This window comes from Crinia signifera, chromosome 12 (genome assembly GCF_055691185.1).
Source record: "Crinia signifera chromosome 12, ASM5569118v1, whole genome shotgun sequence".
In the NCBI taxonomy this organism is placed as follows: domain Eukaryota; kingdom Metazoa; phylum Chordata; class Amphibia; order Anura; family Myobatrachidae; genus Crinia; species Crinia signifera.
Genome location: NC_139228.1, coordinates 72,641,283 through 72,661,303, shown reverse-complemented (window position 1 = coordinate 72,661,303; position 20,021 = coordinate 72,641,283). Strand labels below are relative to the sequence as shown.

At 49.2% G+C, this 20,021-nt stretch overlaps 1 protein-coding gene across 4 annotated transcripts in view; it reads left to right on the top strand.

The window, feature by feature from the left end:
- Positions 1–20,021, top strand: part of MAP4K5 (mitogen-activated protein kinase kinase kinase kinase 5) — a 97,256-nt gene that overhangs the window by 38,022 nt on the left and 39,213 nt on the right. For all 4 annotated transcript variants that reach the window (XM_083166822.1, XM_083166821.1, XM_083166825.1 and 1 more), the window contains exons 3-5: positions 6,865–6,955; positions 7,217–7,281; positions 8,686–8,741. In XM_083166822.1, coding sequence (XP_083022948.1) covers positions 6,865–6,955; positions 7,217–7,281; positions 8,686–8,741 — 212 coding nt within the window. The remainder of the gene's footprint in view (positions 1–6,864; positions 6,956–7,216; positions 7,282–8,685; positions 8,742–20,021) is intronic.

The window sequence follows — 20,021 nt, the reverse complement described above, 5'->3', positions numbered from 1 at the left end:
CCTCTCCCCCCTGCCGCCTACTATTCCTTCCTCCCTCTTTCCCCTGCCCCCTACTATTCCTTCCTCCCTCTCCCCCCCCTGCCGCCTACTATTCCTTCCTCCCTCTCTCCCCTGCCGCCTACTATTCCTTCCTCCCTCTCTCCCCTGCCGCTTACTATTCCTTCCTCCCTCTCTCCCCTGCCGCCTACTATTCCTTCCTCCCTCTCTCCCCTGCCACCTACTATTCCTTCCTCCCTCCCTCTCCCCTGCCGCCTACTATTCCTTCCTCCCTCTCCCCCCTGCCGCCTACTATTCCTTCCTCCCTCTTTCCCCTGCCCCCTACTATTCCTTCCTCCCTCTCCCCCCCCTGCCGCCTATTATTCCTTCCTCCCTCTCTCCCCTGCCGCCTACTATTCCTTTCTCCCTCTCCCCTGCCGCCTACTATTCCTTTCTCCCTCTCCCCTGCCGCCTACTATTCCTTCCTCCCTCTCTCCCCTGCCGCCTACTATTCCTTCCTCCCTCCCTCTCCCCTACCGCCTACTATTCCTTCCTCCCTCTCCCCCCTGCCGCCTACTATTCCTTCCTCCCTCTCTCCCCTGCCCCCTAATATTCCTTCCTTCCTCTCCCCCTGCTGCTTCTATTCCTTCCTCCCTCTCTCCCCTGCCCCCTACTATTCCTTCCTCCCTCTCCCCCCTGCCGCCTACTATTCCTTCCTCCCTCTCTCCCCTGCCCCCTACTATTCCTTCCTCCCTCTCTCCCCTGCCCCCTACTATTCTTTCCTCCCTCTCCCCCCTGCCGCCTACTATTCCTTCCTCCCTCTCTCCGCTGCTGCCTACTATTCCTTTCTCCCTCCCTCCCCCCCTGCCGCCTACTATTCCTTCCTCCCTCTCTCCGCTGCCGCCTACTATTCCTTCCTCCCTCTCTCCGCTGCCGCCTACTATTCCTTCCTCCCTCTCTCACCTGCCGTGTACTATTCCTTCCTCCCTCTCCCCCCTGCCGCCTACTATTCCTTCCTCCCTCTCCCCCCTGCCGCCTACTATTCCTTCCTCCCTCTCTCCCCTGCCGCCTACTATTCCTTCCTCCCTTTCTCACCTGCCGCCTACTATTCCTTCCTCCCTCTCATCTGGGGTTGTGGCGAGGGTGGTAACAGTCTGCTTTATGCACAACAGGGGGGCGTATCTATCCAGTTTCTTAGGTGTGCCCACCTACGGTCCGTCCCGCAGCAGATTTCCTAGCCTCTGCTGTGTGATTACATCGGACATACTTGTGCACCGGAAGGTTACCCAGATGTCTGTGCTGCACACACCGGTTCTGATGTGGCGTCTTTGGATGCAGCAGTGGATCCGAGAAGTCAGCACGAGGCGTCTGTTTCTTCCTGCAGTGTTAGCATATCTTCGTACAGTGGAAACCTGCTCTGTCGCTGCCTGGTACAGTGATTGTACAAACTGGTAGCGTCCAGAGCTGTAGGATATTCTCCTCTGTTAGTCTCTATGGGGTTTCTTTCTAATTTATTTAAAAATGCAATATATAATTTTATTCCTGAACATGTGAAACGATAATAGCGTTCATTCTAGCACCCGCTATCTTTGAAAACCCATGCAGTTCCCTTTCCCTGCCTGGGGTGTCGCTGTCTGCTGTGGTGTTTCTAGCAAAGGTCTGGTTTGCATATCAGTGAGGATATACAAACCACACTGTGCTAGAAGCACTACAGCAGACAGCGACACCCCAGGCAGGGAAGAGGAACTGCATGGATTTTCAAATATAGCGGGTGCTAGAATGAACACTAGATAATATTTATAATTTGTGCCCGGTTATGGAATGATAGTGTAATCCCTCCACAATAAATGTTCAGGTATTAATAGAAGACTATAACCGTGTCATTTGGCGTGTTACCTGGCTGCAGAGTTAATCCCCCGCACCTCCGTTTGTGTGATGACACTCCCTGGCAGTGTCCTGGAATAGCAGGTGGAGCGTCTCCTCCCAGACAGTCGCACAGCGCTGGGCGTTGGGAGAACGACTCCGGCTCTCAGCTGACACAATTTATGTAAACAAACCATCTCCTATCAGGCCCAGGCTTGCCTTCCGCATATAGCTGCATTGCAATGGGTCTGCGGTCCTGACATACTGTAGATTGTGTTGTGCACTGCAAAGGCTACTGATGACAAGCTGTGCGTATGTGTGGGCTGGGGAAGTTCTCACCAGACCACATTCTGTGAAGTGTTCCCTTCAAATTCTTACCACTTGTCTATTTCATGTAGTTTATGTTTTCAAAAGTTTGAATTGTGAATGCAAGAATACAGAAACAGCAAGTCCTATAGAAATATACAGTACTGAGGGGGAGAGGGATCTAGGTGTCACTATTTCAGGTGAGAAAGCAATGAGGAAGGCGAGTCAGATGCTCGGTTGCGCAGGGAGAGGAATCTGCAGCAAAAAGGAAGTAATAATGCCACTGTATAGGTCACTGGTACGGCCTCATCTAGATACTGTGCCCAGTTCTGTATAGGTCATTGGTACGGCCTCATCTAGATACTGTGCCCAGTTCTGTATAGGTCATTGGTACGGCCTCATCTAGATACTGTGTTCAGTTCTGTATAGGTCATTGGTGCGGCCTCATCTAGATACTGGGGGAAATTTACTAAAGGAAATTTGTAAAAAAATAGGTGTATTTGTATCCGGAAATACACATATTTTTTTCATTTACTATCCCGAGAATACAGCAATTCGTATTCGTATTGATGTGCAATTAATACGAATTGCTGTATTTTCGGGATAGTAATGTAGGGTACACACCAGGACGACCCGCTCACGATGCACATCGTGAGCAGGTCGTCAGTGTCTCGTCCGACCCGCTCACGGTGACGCGGGGGGGCACGACCCGCTCACGATGTGCACCGTGAGCGGGTCCGATCCGATGGCGACCCGCACCCGGCTGTATGGTCGTCATTGAGATCCTACCTGCAGCAGGTAGGATCTCAATAACGACCGACCGGCCCGCGGGACCGCGCATCGGATCGGTATCGGTCCACACCAGGTCAGAAAAGGGCCCAATCAGCACACAATCTACATCCAATTGATCGGAATTGGATCTAGATTGTGGGGATCGGGCCCTAGTCGTCCTGGTGTGTACCCAGCATAAATGTCAAAAATATTTCTGGATACAAATACACCTATTTTTTTTTTTACAAATTTCCTTTAGTAAATTTCCCCCACTGTGTCCAGTTCTGTATAGATCATTTGTTCAGCCTCATCTAAAATACCATGCCTAGTTCTGTATAGGTCATTGTTACGGCCTCATCTAGATACTGTGCCCAGTTCTGTATAGGTCACTGGTGCGGCCTCATCTAGATACTGTGCCCAGTTCTGTATAGGTCACTGGTGCGGCCTCATCTAGAATACTGTGCCCAGTTCTGTGTGTAGGTCATTGATACAGCCTCATCTAGATACTGTGCCCAGTTCTGTATAGGTCATTGATACAGCCTCATCTAGATACTGTGCCCAGTTCTGTGTAGGTCATTGTTACGGCCTCATCTAGATACTGTGCCCAGTTCTGTATAGGTCATTGATACAGCCTCATCTAGATACTGTGCCCAGTTCTGTATAGGTCACTGGTGCGGCCTCATCTAGAATACTGTGCCCAGTTCTGTGTAGGTCATTGATACAGGCTTATCTAGATACTGTGTCCAGTTATGTATAGGTCATTGGTACGGCCTCATCTAGATACTGTGTCCAGTTCTGTATAGGTCATTGGTACGGCCTCATCTAAATACTGTGTCCAGTTCTGTATAGGTCATTTGTACGGCCTCATCTAGATACTGTGTCCAGTTCTGTATAGGTCATTGGTACGGCCTCCTCTAGATACTGTGTCCAGTTCTGTATAGGTCATTGGCGCAGCCTCATCTAGAATACTGTGCCCAGGTCTGTATAGGTCATTGGTACGGCATTATCTAGAATACTGTGTCAAGTTCTGGCCATATCTCCAAAAGGATATGATTATTCTAGAGACTGTACAAAGAAGGGCAACTAAATGATCCAAAGGGTAGTGGACAAGTGGAATAGCCTCCCAACAGAGGTGGGAGAGGCTAAAGCCCCTTACACACTAGGCAATATTGTGTGTTGTTAACTATGATTGACCTGCATGTTTGGAAGACATCAATTTGGCAATATAGCCAAGCGGCCTGCATGTTTAACGGGTCCGGGTAATGTCGGCCGATATCTTTAAGTGTGTACGGACAGTATCGCCCAGCCATGGCCGGTATGATTAACTATATCAGCTGATGTCCACGTCGAGTATTGTGTATGGGGCTTTACCGTAGAACAATTTAAACATGCATGGGATAAACATAAGGATATCCTTACAAAGAAATAAGGATCAAATAGAGTTTAAGGGTAACCATATGGTTAGGGGCAGACAAACTGGGCCAAATGGTTCTTAATTGTGTTAAATTATATGTTTATGTTTTTAAGAGAGTAAGGATCACAGAAGACTTTAAATACATTTTCAAAGTTAACCTAAATACAAGGAAAAAGAAAGGAAAGAAGGGTGAGAAACGTACGTTGGTGCGTGCGCTGTAAGGTTACAGCGCAAGCAGGGTCTTCCGATAATCGCTGACTCTGTGTATCTATCTGCATATGGAATGGAACGTTACATGGCTTAGCATTCCATACAATTTTGCATGCAGATACAGCCGCGTTCACACACACTTTAGGCATGCTGCATATAATTTTAATCAGCAGAAGCTGCTTATGCTGCTTAATCAGCATAAGTTGCATTTTAATGAAAAAAAGACATGCAGCTAGAAGGGCAAAAGTAGGCCTAAATGGGCGCATCTGTATGTATTTTTAAAGTTAATGTCAAATAATACATAAATACCATAAAAATAACATCTATAAATATGTCCTTTGGGCATTTCGGGACTCGGACATCCAGGTGCGCAATAGTAAACAAAGGCTGGGCTGAAACTAGCATTTGCGTATTATCGCACCAGTGGGCGCTATACAGCAGCGCTCACCTCTGAGTTAGGTCTTGCTATGTCAATTGCACATTAGATCCTTGTGCTTACATAGCAGTCCATCCTTACTCCTTGTTTCTTCTGTTCATTGTAGACTGATGAAGGACTTGCTATAGTGTTTAATATTTCTGTTATAAGCGAAGTGTAGACAGACAGCGACATGATAATTCCCATATGGTAATTCCTTTGATTAACACACATACTGGCTTCTTCGCTCTCTAACCCAGACTGCAAGTTGGGGCACGCAGACCTGTTGCAACATTCGGATTCATATGGGAAGCGCTGCACATATCTTGGCACAACTTGAGATTTTTCACATTGTTTCATAGACGTTTTTGTGCAAGTATTATTTATTAACCCTTTAACTGAAAGCGGGGATTTACATAAGCTTGGTGCGAAGGTCTGGTGTTTTTAGAAGACTGTGAAATGACCATGGAATGTGTGATCAGAACAATGGAAATGTCAGTAGTTTGTAAAGCTTCTGAAAGAAACCTGTACAAACAATAAACCAATGATGATCTTATCAGAGTAATTGCAAAGGACAACAAAGGAAAAGCTCATTATTGGCACTGCTGTGATTCCTATTGTATAAATATTGTATATTACTAAAGGTTCATTTTAGTATTAATTCAACATTCAACTGTTTAACTGTATATTTCTTTGTGCTTTACCTTATGGGCAGGGAAGGGGGTCAGTACCCCCCTCTATCTAGGGGCCCCCTGTGGTTGGCATTTTTTTTTTTTTTACTTTTTTTTAAGCTAAAGGTCTTGTGCATGGGAGTGGGGTAGTGCTGCCGCTTCGCCTATCTGCCAATGTGACAATGATTAATGGTGCTGAGCATCCCATGAGACTGCACAAGAGGTCAGAGGCTGAGTGGCTTGTGGTGAGCTCTGCTTGGTGGAGCTCATCACATGCTTCTCCGGCCCATGGAGGGCAGCAACAGCAGCGGCCTCGTCATGGGAGGGTTTTTAATTAGAGGCAGTGCTGAAACTGTCAGGGCTCCTACAGTGTAAGGTACAGAGGGACAGACACAGACTTTTCATGTGGTGTTTAATATATATTTATCCCCCCCCCTTCCCCCCCGCAGTTACCCATTGACCAAGTTTACACTGCCTTTACTCTGTGTTTTGACAGTGTAATATTCTCCTGTGCAGTTTGCGGCCAGTAATGACAAGTGGGAGGGGGCGCTCCTGTATAAAGTGACCCCGGGCCCCCCAAAGGCTTAATCCGGCCCTGGGGCAGGGCCATAGAAGGCTTTCCTTGGCCACCACAGTACTGAAAGGAGTGTGGCCATGCCCATGTGATTAGACCACTCCCCTGTTCATTACCGTGGATCTGGGAAACTTTCTACTGAAATATCTTTAGAAATGCCAAGTTCCCCTGCCTGGGGAGGGGCTCGGACAGAGAGATTGGGCCCCTGTCCCCCTGCTTGGAAGAGGAGCAGCATCAGACCTACTGCAGCCCACAGTAGCGTGAACTAGACTGGGGAAAGAGGCTGCTGTCCGCTTTAGGGGTGGGGGAGGGGTGGGTATGTGCGTGAATATCCCCCAACCTCCGGTTTGACCGTAGAACGCTGCAGTTGAGCGGTATTGGCTTTCCCATTGCTGTAAACGGGTCAGATTACCCGGGTTACACGTTTACACTTCCCCTGAACATGGGTCTTACCCATGTTAAACCCTGCTCGTTCCCCAGGTTGGATCACAGGGTTGTTGGACCTAGGTTATTTTTTGGGGGGTCTTTTACACTGAGGCCCAACCCAGCGTCGGTGAATCCTATACCTGTGCCTCAATGTCGTGACCCCACATTTAGTCCTTTGCATAAAGCACCATAAGAAAGCTTCTATGGCTTCTCACCTTGTCCCTCTTTCACTTTGCAGGTGATGACTTTTCTCTTATACAACAAGAAATCTTCATGGTGAAGGAGTGCAAACACACCAATATTGTGGCTTATTTCGGCAGCTATCTCTGGTACGGTATAGCTGAGATGGAGATAAACGGGTCCCTTTGTTTTGTTTGGGTTTTATTTAACAACAACCATTAAACATGTCCACTAATTTGAATCAACCAATCAGATTTGAACTGTCCACTAAATGGATGGAAGGTGATTGGTCGCCATAGGTCAGGAAACAACCTCCCCTATAGCGCCTTGTATACACCATCATACATTGGACAATGCCTATCTGACCGTCTATTTATTGTAATCTGTGTTCTGTCGTCTTTCCATGCCAGCCGTGAGAAGTTATGGATCTGTATGGAGTATTGCGGTGGGGGGTCTCTCCAGGACATATATCACGGTAAGCCCCTGCCCTATAACACGACAAGACTGACATAGATGGCTGTACAGTAAAATCTAGCGGCTCGCTAACACATAGAACCAATATTTTCTGATGTATAATTGATTCACTTTGTCCCTCTTGTTTAGAGTTTCTCAGAGAAACCGTATCCCATTTCCCTGGTTCCCCACAGGGGTTGTTGTACTTAGGGGCTTGGCGTGATCTGTTTAATTTTTAATGACTCCAGCTTACTGAATAGCTTTCATCTGCAGTTAGAGGGGTCGTAGAAGGGGCCATAGAACGGCTGTACGTAATTATGTGGAGTATAGTGGTTTTTATTTTATTTTAACCCTTTGCGTGCCAACGTTGCTGTAAGAGGTCTTAAAACTGCCAGCGACTGTTATTTGGTGCAATATTTAACTAAACTTCAATTGATTGACTTTGTATTTGTTTGCACTAGAAGGACAGTCTCTGTGAGCGACGCCGGCATTTTTAGCTGATATTTTGAGGATCGCTAACAGCAACGTTGGCACGCAAAGGTTTAATGACGGACCGAAGATTCTGGTTCCTTTTTTATTAACATGCATGGTGGTGCTAGTGATGAGCACGGGGGAAATAGCGTCGGGCAACCTATTCAGTGCTGTCTTTAGACATCTCATCAGAACGGACCTGACTTTAAAAGCTGTCGGGTCAGTTTTGCTGAGAACTTGTGGATTGTCCAGATCATGGCCGTATCTCAACAATCCACCGACGCTTACACGGACACCCCCCCTTTTCACCGATTGGCCAATAAACAGGCCAGGCTCACGACTGTCGGGAACTGCAATACTGTTCCGCCCTGCCTCAAATGAAAGAGTCCCAACATTGGCAGGTATTCAATGTGGCCGGCGAGGGGGTTAAACAGCGAGGATTGCAGAAAACCAGCGATCCTCGCTGTTTAACCCCCGCGCCGGCCACTCGCTCTATTCAACGTTCTGGGGAAATCCTCACCGTCACAGGACGGCGAGAATTCCCCAAAACAGCGAGACCCGCCGCTAATGCAGAAAACTCACTGTATTTAGCCGCGAGTCTCGCTGCTTCTGGAGCCGCATACGCCAATTCCCCCTCGCTCCAAAAACGGAGCGAGGGGGAATTGGCGTATGAGGGGGGTGCGTTGAATACTGACAGGGTGAGTGGTGACAGCGAGCAGGAAGCCCTACTCGCTGTCGCTGCTCGCCCCCGGCATTGAATACCTGCCATTGTACTTAGTGCTGTACATTGAGATGCACAAGCATTATGTCTTAATACAAACTGACACTGTGCCGAGGGCTGTACGGCTTTGCCACCGATCTTTACATCATTGTTTTTATTTACATTGGTGGATATATGGTGGATATTCTATGACCGATAACACGGAGTCATCTTCTGTGTGTCTTCTCTCTGCAGTAACTGGACCACTGTCAGAAAACCAAATTGCCTATATGTGCCGGGAGACCTTACAGGTATGTTATTTCCCCAGTAAGCTCACCTAACATGTATGGCCAAGTGCTAACAATGTGTGTTATGGGAAACCAATAACAATAAAACACACTTATCATGGTTATGATGCAACTGGATTTGTGTAGCTGTCTACATACGTGTTACGGTATTGCTCCCTGGTACAGACTCTGGTGCTGAGTGGTCAGATTACACCATGTGATAGCAGTACATACCCTTTGCTGCTGTCATTTGCAGACCAGTCATCTAGGACACGTCACACACTGTATAGTGTCCACCAGCCATCTAGGACTTGTCTCACACTGTATAGTGTCCACCAGTCATCTAGGACATGTCACACACTGTATAGTGTCCACCAGTCATCTAGGACATGTCACACACTGTATAGTGTCCACCAGCCATCTAGGACTTGTCTCACACTGTATAGTGTCCACCAGTCATCTAGGACATGTCACACACTGTATAGTGTCCACCAGTCATCTAGGACATGTCACACACTGTATAGTGTCCACCAGTCATCTAGGACATGTCACACACTGTATAGTGTCCACCAGTCATCTAGGACATGTCACACACTGTATAGTGTCCACCAGTCATCTAGGACACGTCACACACTGTATAGTGTCCACCAGTCATCTAGGACACGTCACACACTGTATAGTGTCCACCAGTCATCTAGGACATGTCACAGACAGTACAGTGTCCACCAGTCATCTAGGACATGTCACACACTGTATAGTGTCCACCAGCCATCTAGCACTTGTCTCACACTGTATAGTGTCCACCAGTCATCTAGGACACGTCACACACAGTACAGTGTCCACCAGTCATCTAGGACACGTCACACACAGTACAGTGTCCACCAGTCATCTAGGACACGTCACACACTGTATAGTGTCCACCAGTCATCTAGGACACGTCACACACTGTATAGTGTCCACCAGTCATCTAGGACATGTCACACACTGTACAGTGTCCACCAGTCATCTAGGACACGTCACACACTGTATAGTGTCCACCAGTCATCTAGGACACGTCACACACTGTATAGTGTCCACCAGTCATCTAGGACACGTCACACACTGTATAGTGTCCACCAGTCATCTAGGACACGTCACACACTGTATAGTGTCCACCAGTCATCTAGGACATGTCACACACTGTATAGTGTCCACCAGTCATCTAGGACATGTCACACACTGTATAGTGTCCACCAGCCATCTAGGACTTGTCTCACACTGTATAGTGTCCACCAGTCATCTAGGACACGTCACACACTGTATAGTGTCCACCAGTCATCTAGGACACGTCACACACTGTATAGTGTCCACCAGTCATCTAGGACACGTCACACACTGTATAGTGTCCACCAGTCATCTAGGACATGTCACACACTGTATAGTGTCCACCAGTCATCTAGGACACGTCACACACTGTATAGTGTCCACCAGTCATCTAGGACATGTCACACACTGTATAGTGTCCACCAGTCATCTAGGACATGTCACACACTGTATAGTGTCCACCAGTCATCTAGGACACGTCACACACTGTACAGTGTCCACCAGTCATCTAGGACACGTCACACACTGTATAGTGTCCACCAGTCATCTAGGACATGTCACACACTGTACAGTGTCCACTAGTCATCTAGGACATGTCACACACTGTATAGTGTCCACCAGTCATCTAGGACATGTCACACACTGTATAGTGTCCACCAGTCATCTAGGACATGTCACACACTGTACAGTGTCCACTAGTCATCTAGGACATGTCACACACTGTATAGTGTCCACCAGTCATCTAGGACACGTCACACACTGTACAGTGTCCACTAGTCATCTAGGACATGTCACACACTGTATAGTGTCCACCAGTCATCTAGGACATGTCACACACTGTATAGTGTCCACCAGTCATCTAGGACATGTCACACACTGTACAGTGTCCACTAGTCATCTAGGACATGTCACACACTGTATAGTGTCCACCAGTCATCTAGGACATGTCACACACTGTACAGTGTCCACTAGTCATCTAGGACATGTCACACACTGTATAGTGTCCACCAGTCATCTAGGACATGTCACACACTGTATAGTGTCCACCAGTCATCTAGGACATGTCACACACTGTACAGTGTCCACTAGTCATCTAGGACATGTCACACACTGTATAGTGTCCACCAGTCATCTAGGACACGTCACACACTGTACAGTGTCCACCAGTCATCTAGGACATGTCACACACTGTATAGTGTCCACCAGTCATCTAGGACACGTCACACACTGTACAGTGTCCACCAGTCATCTAGGACACGTCACACACTGTATAGTGTCCACCAGTCATCTAGGACATGTCACACACTGTACAGTGTCCACTAGTCATCTAGGACATGTCACACACTGTACAGTGTCTACTAGTCATCTAGGACATGTCACACACTGTATAGTGTCCACCAGTCATCTAGGACATGTCACACACTGTACAGTGTCCACTAGTCATCTAGGACACGTCACACACTGTATAGTGTCCACCAGTCATCTAGGACATGTCACACACTGTATAGTGTCCACCAGTCATCTAGGACATGTCACACACTGTACAGTGTCCACTAGTCATCTAGGACATGTCACACACTGTATAGTGTCCACCAGTCATCTAGGACACGTCACACACTGTACAGTGTCCACCAGTCATCTAGGACACGTCACACACTGTATAGTGTCCACCAGTCATCTGGGACACGTCACACACTCTATATTGTCCCCCAGTCATCTAGGACACGTCACACACTGTATAGTGTCCACTAGTCATCTAGGACAAGTCACACACTGTACAGTGTCCACCAGTCATCTAGGACACGTCACACACTGTATAGTGTCCACCAGTCATCTAGGACATGTCACACACTGTATAGTGTCCACCAGTCATCTAGGACATGTCACACACTGTATAGTGTCCACCAGTCATCTAGGACACGTCACACACTGTATAGTGTCCACCAGTCATCTAGGACACGGCACACACTGTATAGTGTCCACCAGTCATCTAGGACACGTCACACACTGTATAGTGTCCACCTGTCATCTAGGACACGTCACACACTGTATAGTGTCCACCAGTCATCTAGGACACGTCACACACTGTATAGTGTCCACCAGTCATCTAGGACACGGCACACACTGTATAGTGTCCACCAGTCATCTAGGACACGGCACACACTGTATAGTGTCCACCAGTCATCTAGGACACGTCACACACTGTATAGTGTCCACCAGTCATCTAGGACACGGCACACACTGTATAGTGTCCACCAGTCATCTAGGACACGTCACACACTGTATAGTGTCCACCAGTCATCTAGGACACGGCACACACTGTATAGTGTCCACCAGTCATCTAGGACACGGCACACACTGTATAGTGTCCACCAGTCATCTAGGACATGTCACACACTGTATAGTGTCCACCAGTCATCTAGGACACGGCACACACTGTATAGTGTCCACCAGTCATCTAGGACACGGCACACACTGTATAGTGTCCACCAGTCATCTAGGACACGTCACACACTGTATAGTGTCCACCAGTCATCTAGGACACGGCACACACTGTATAGTGTCCAGCTGGGGGGCCACTTAATACTTCCAGCAGATATTTGAGGGCCACATGCCATAAATAGGGGGTATGGTCACTCAAAAGGTGGGGTGTCTGAATGTATTGTAGCACACCACATAGCCCTTTTGCACATAATGTAACACAATGTTAGGCCCCTTATACTTGCCCTTTATATAAGTAATGCCACATACCAGCTCCCCCTTACTAATTCCATACACCTGCCCTCATTAGTAATACCACACACCTGCTCCTCTTTAGACATTCCAAACACACCTGCGCGCCAGCCTAGAAATATGGCGCCAATGGCAGCCCCATGCAGTCACGGCGGCGCTGCGGCTGTAGTGACATGCGGGGGTCGGGCGGCTCGGCGCTGCTGTGTGTGTGTCCGATGGAGGCTGTGTGTGTGCGGCGTAGTCCTGCAGCATTTCCCGCATGCACCGGGCCGCACCTGGCACCTACTACGTACAGGCTGAGAGTCGGCTACACAGGACTACGGTGCTCACACACACACACACACACACACACACACACACACACACACAGCCGCCATCGGACAAACATACAGCAGCACCGAGTGGCAGTCCAGACAGGAGCTGTTCGCCGATTTCATGTGGCACACGGGCTGCCTGTTGCCCACCCCTAGTGTAGACCAAATTATACATCTATTGCTAGGTTACCAAACTAATACCCTTAACCCAACAGTACGGGTACATTATCACAGGCCTGATCTTATATGGTATATTACATTTATCCGCAGGCCATGGACATACAGCGTTTGCTGTTCTTGCGATGGGATATTCACTTTCCATTGACCACAAGTGAAGGCCATGTGTGGCATCTATACCATGTATCAGAGTAGCAGAGGATTAGGAACTCTCAGTGGTGAACACCGAATTACTATAATTATAGTCTCAGAATGACCAATTTCTGGTTTAGTTAGTATGACTATGTCGGAGCTCTATAAACAATGGAGGCTATTGACCCAATTGTTATAGAAAACTCTCTATTGGCTGATGCCCACAATTATACACAAGTAAAACGATATAAAATGATCTAAAATAATGACTCGGAGGCATATTGGTGGGGAAAAGGGTCAGGTTAATTTATTATTTATAAAAGGGGAAAGGTATTGTTGACAAGACAGAATGGCTCATCATGCAACACAATTATCTGCCGGATCAAATGCCATCCTCTGACAACAGTCCTAAAGTGCAGGCCCATCACCTGATTGCCTAGATGGGGGCCAAGTGCAGGCCCATCACCCAAATGCCTAGATGGGGGCCAAGTGTAGGCCCATCACCATCTCCTCAATGCCTAGATGGGGGCCAAGTGCAGGCCCATCACCATCTTTTCGATGCCTAGATGGGGGCCAAGTGCAGGCTTATCACCATCTTTTCAATGCCTAGATGGGGGGCCAAGTGCAGGCCCATCACCATATCTTCAATGCCTAGAGGGGGCCAAGTGCAGGCCCATCATCACCATCACCCAATGCCTAGATGGGGGCCAAGTGCAGGCCCATCACCATCTCTTCAATGCCGAGAGGGGGGCCAAGTGCATCCCCATCACCATCTCATCGATGCCTAGATGGGGGCCAAGTGCAGGCCCATCACCATCTCCTCGATGCCTAGATGGGGGCCAAGTGCAGGCCCATCACCATCACCCAATGCCTAGATGGGGGCCAAGTGCAGGCCCATCACCATCTCTTCAATGCCGAGAGGGGGGCCAAGTGCAGGCCCATCACCATCTCCTCGGTGCCTAGATGGGGGCCAAGTGCAGGCCCATCACCATCTCAATGCCTAGATGGGGACCAAGTGCAGGCCCATCACCATCTTTTCGATGCCTAGATGGGGGCCAAGTGCAGGCCCATCACCATCTTTTCGATGCCTAGATGGGGGCCAAGTGCAGGCCCATCACCATCTTTTCAATGCCTAGATGGGGGCCAAGTGCAGGCCCATCACCATCTCCTCAGTGTCTAGATGGGGGCCAAGTGCAGGCCCATCACCATCTCCTCAGTGTCTAGATGAAGGGCAAGTGCAGGCGCATCACCGTCTCTTCAATGCCTAGATGGGGGCCAAGTGTAGGCCCATCACCATCTCCTCAATGTCTAGATGGGGGCCAAGTGCAGGCCCATCACCATCTCTTCAATGCCTAGATGAGGGCCAAGTTTAGGCCCATCACCATCTCTTCAATGCCTAGATGGGGGCCAAGTTTAGGCCCATCACCATCTCCTCAATGTCTAGATGGGGGCCAAGTGCAGGCCCATCACCATCTCCTCAGTGCCGAGATGGGGGCCAAGTGCAGGCCCATCACCATCACCTCAGTGCCGAGATGGGGGCCAAGTGCAGGCCCATCACCATCACCTCAATGCCGAGATGGGGGCCAAGTGCAGGCTCATCACCATCACCTGAATGCCTTGATGGGGGCAAGTGCAGGACCATCACCTGAATGCCTTTATGGGGGCAAGTGCAGACCCATCTCCATCACCGCAATTTTTAGATGGGGGGGAGTGTCGTAACTTGACCTGAGGCAAAACTTAAAAAACCTGCTAGTCAGGAAAAAAGCTAATTCCTCAGGACCCCCACCAAAGGTGGCGAGTAGCTAGCCCTCAAGTTAGGACATACTGCAAAGTGGGAGATGTAACGTGCACACAGCGTGAGATTTGGGTGTGCCGCAACTGAAATCTAACTTCCGAGTCAGATGGTAGTGACTGCGCAATGGTGTGGCCCTACTGGATACATACCTGTTCAGAAGCCTCATGGGAACAGTATGCGGAGATCGACGCACCATTCACGACACAGGGGGCAGCTGCTGTTATCCTGAAGCCATTGAGCCAAACATGGTGCATGGTAGATGTGGTGGCATGATGTCGTCTCTGCAACTTCCTCTCCGGCCTCGATTTGTGATTGACAGATGGTGCAGATCTCCCTAACTTCTCCTTCCCGAACAGTGCGCGTGCGGAAGGTGGGCAGCCCCCAACGGATGAAGGTGTCGTCTGCAACGCGCTGTACTTCTCGTGCGTCGGCTTCTGGTCCACGTCCTGCGGTTCCTGAGGATGATGGTGCCCTTCCTGGAAGTCGTCGTCCTGTTGGTGCCCTTCTGGAGAATGTTGCTCCTGATGCTGCTCTTGTTGACGGCCTTTGGCGTCCTGATCGCAACCATGCAGTCCTGTTCGATCCATCTGAAAAGATATTTCAAACATTACAGATATTATAGTCCTTGGAAACCTGTACATGTCCAATGTTGTTGGCGTACAGTAAATGACAGAAACAGCATCGTTTATAGGTTATCCTAAGATACTTAGGGATAAATATATTATTCTCTTTCCTGAGGTGAAGCTGCAGCGCTGAAATGTATTAATATCTCGGTTGCCGAAGTGTGGGAGCGGAAACTTCCCCCTCCGGTGATCGCTGCCACCCCCTTCCCCACCTACTGCCGATACGCTGTGTCTCTGCCCCGTCCGGCTCACTGGGTATGAGCGAGATCTTACAAGCAGCCCAGTGTCAGCAGATGCCGCAGCCAGTGCCGGCCCTGTCCCAGCTTGTGGTGAATGTGTAACGCTACCTGCAGCTGTCCATATTGTTATCTGCAGGTGTCGGAATAATCTGCGCTACTGACCATTTATACATTGCGCCCTGCATTTGGCATTCTATCTTGTAGACCGCAGCACCGATAATGACAGGGCTGCACAGCACCTCCAGCACTGTGCACACTTGTCCTACTTAATGAATGGGGGAGAAGCAGTACCAGAGCACATAACGGTGCTTATACAGCTTCTCCCCCATTCCTACATCTACCCCATATTACTGCATAAGTGCATAGACGAGGCACCGAATGTTCCTCCGCCAAGCACAACTGGGAATAATGTGATAGGTATCTATAGAAAAGGCTGCTGGTTGGATTGGTACTGGAGTCCCTTCCAATGTGCTATATACAGATAGGGTCAGAGGCAATGCACAGTGACCGCCTACCAGGCTATAACATTTACCTCCCCACTTTCTGATCTCTCTGGCCTTACCCCCCAGTAGGCCTTCATCTACCACCCCTAGACCCTGTGGGACACTGCAGCCTGCAGATGGGAATATGGGACAGGAGGCAGCCCCCCAAAAAGGGAGCTGTCCCCCCTAACGTTATATGGTAGCAGCCAATCAGCTCCTAGCTGCCATGTTACAGGCTGTGATTGAAAATGGCAGTTGGGGGCTGGTTGGCTAGTACTTTATCTCTCTCTCCAATGCATCTGTCCCAATGTATGAAAATTGTTTCACTGTTGAATAATAAACTTTATTTGGTTGGTTTGATATAAGTTCTACTCGCCCTTAAGAAAAAATATACAACTATTTGTAAAAGGAAAAGTCTGAAATGTTATAAGTAACGTAAGTAACATTTGCTCCTTGTACCCCACTCGCCCCATCTCTGACCTCAGGACGCTGTCACCAGCTGCATTATACATCGGCTAGAGAAGGACAAACTGGACTTGGACGTCATATACAGCAAACGTTGTACTTACCGCGGTCTCGGAGCAGCTGGGATAGTTCCCTGCGGCTCATTGTGGCCACAGGGAATTATCCCAGTCGATGAAAAAATAAAAAACTAGCACAGATGTGATGGTGCGGCTCTGCTGCAGTCAGTGGTCACTGTATGGAAGTGTGCGCTAGAGTACGGCGGTCCAGTACGGCTAGAGTACAGTAGCTCTCTCTTCCTGAAGCTCTCTCTCTCTCTGGTCTCAGCAACAGAAATGACAGTTGATGTTCTATACCTGTGGTCACCTGACTGTGGCAGCCAATGAGATCGCTCTGTGTGTTCAAATGTGGCATGCGGGCAGCTGTGTGTTTCTGCCCTGTATCCTCTTCCCAGTGATATTACATAGTGACACATGGGGGAAATCAGTGGGGGGGGAGGGACCAAGAACAGGGGGGGGCTAATGACACCAGCTCAGATCTGCTGCTGGGGCCACTGGGCCCTAAGAAAGGTCCCACTCATATAGCAGATACATAGGTAAATGTGCTAATTTTAAATAAATAATTTAAGTTAAATAAATGAACAAAATGTATTAGGACATACAAAATGCTCCAGGGAGTATACGTCCCATAATAAATTAAATGACACCATGTATACTTTAAAAAGGTACATGTAAAAAAAAGGGGGGAGGGAATGGATAGCAAATTTTATACAATGCATGAAGACGTAATGAGCAGGTGGTGCGGTCTGTCTGTGCGTCATATAGGGGCACTGGGGACTTACACTCAGGCTTCCAGCTGATGGCTGCAGTATACAGGACACATGTGCAGGTGATGCGGTCTGTGCGTCATATAGGGGCACTGAGGACTTACACTCAGGCTTCCAGCAGATGGCTGCAGTATACAGGGCACATGTGCAGGTGGTGTGGCCTGTGCATTATACAGGGGCACCGGGATTTACACTCAGGCTCACAGCTGATGGCTGCAGTATACAGGACACGTGTGCAGGTGGTGCGGCCTCTGCACTATACAGGGGCACTGGGGACTTACACTCAGGCTCCCAGCAGATGGCTGCAGTATACTGGACACATGTACAGGTGGTGCGGCCTGTGCATTATACAGGGGCACTGGGGACTTAAGGCCCATACACACTTGAAGATTTTCATTTCAAAAGACTTTGCCAAAATCTTTGATAGCTATATCTTTCACCAAAGTAGTGCGTACACACTGAGCTATTTTCCCCAAAGAGCAAGAGATTTTCAGGAGGCGAAAGACTTTGCTGAAAATCTTTCATTATAAATGGGCTGGGTTTGAATTCCAAGGGTTCCATATATACACAGTACATTGGTGGCATTGGGCATATAAATATATAAACATTGGTGGGCAGTGTTGATGCTAATTTATGATTTATGCATTGCTGGCACAGACCAGCAATGTATACGTTACTGCCAACACTGCCCACCAATGTTTATATATTTATATGCCCACTGCCACAAATGTATATTTATTTAAATGCAAAACCCCCCCCCCCCCATGTGCCCCTGGAGTGACTCGGCGACCGTCACCACATCCCCCTCCAGCCCCTTCCCTCCCTCGGTAAGATGTGGCCGCATAGTTCCCCTGTGGAGCAAAGCGGGTAAGCACCAAAGCGCCCTCCCTCCCCGCCTGGGGCGCCCCGTGCCCTACACTATCCATAGCCGTCCCCAGCAGATAGCGACGCACACAGCTGCCCACCAATGTTTATATTTTATATGCCCACTGCCACCAATGTATTCATTTAAATGCACCAACAGGCTCCCACCAGATGGCTGCAGTATACAGGACACATGTGCAGGTGGTGCGGCCTGTGCATTATACAGGGGCACTGGGGACTTACACTCAGGCTCCCAGCAGATGGCTGCAGTATACAGGACACATGTGCAGGTGGTGCGGTCTGTGCATTATACAGGGGCAGCGGGGACTTACACTCGGGCTCCCAGCAGATGGCTGCAGTATACAGGACACATGTACAGGTGGTGCGGGCTGTGCATTATACAGGGGCACCGGGGACTTACACTCAGACTCCCAGCAGATGGCTTCAGTATACAGGACACATGTACAGGTGATGCGGTCTGTGCATTATACAGGGGCACCGGGGAGTTACACTCAGGTTCCCAGCAGATGGCTGCAGTATACAGGACACATGTGCAGGTGGTGCGGCCTGTGCATTATACAGGGGCACCAGGGAGTTACACTCAGGCTCCCAGCAGATGGCTGCAGTATACAGGACACATGTACAGGTGATGCGGTCTGTGCATTATACAGGGGCTCGGGATTTACACTCAGGCTCCCAGCGGATGGCTGCAGTATACAGGACACATGTGCAGGTGGTGCGGCCTGTGCATTATACAGGGGCACCGGGGACTTACACTCAGGCTCCCAGCAGATGGCTGCAGTATACAGGACACATGTGCAGGTGGTGCGGCCTGTGCATTATACAGGGGCACCAGGGAGTTACACTCAGGCTCCCAGCAGATGGCTGCAGTATACAGGACACATGTACAGGTGATGCGGTCTGTGCATTATACAGGGGCTCGGGATTTACACTCAGGCTCCCAGCGGATGGCTGCAGTATACAGGACACATGTGCAGGTGGTGCGGCCTGTGCATTATACAGGGGCACCGGGGACTTACACTCAGGCTCCCACCAGATGGCTGCAGTATACAGGACACATGTGCAGGTGGTGCGGCCTGTGCATTATACAGGGGCACTGGGGACTTACTCAGGCTCCCAGCAGATGGCTGCAGTATACAGGACACATGTGCAGGTGGTGCGGCCTGTGCATTATACAGGGGCACCGGGGACTTACACTCAGGCTCCCACCAGATGGCTGCAGTATACAGGACACATGTGCAGGTGGTGCGGTCTGTGTGTTATACAGGCCACCGGGGACTTACACTCAGGCTCCCACCAGATGGCTGCAGTATACAGGACACATGTGCAGGTGGTGCGGTCTGTGTATTATACAGGCCACCGGGGACTTACACTCAGGCTCCCACCAGATGGCTGCAGTATACAGGACACATGTGCAGGTGGTGCGGCCTGTGCATTATACAGGGGCACCGGGGACTTACACTCAGGCTCCCAGCAGATGGCTGCAGTATACAGGACACATGTACAGGTGGTGCGGGCTGTGCATTATACAGGGGCAGCGGGGACTTACACTC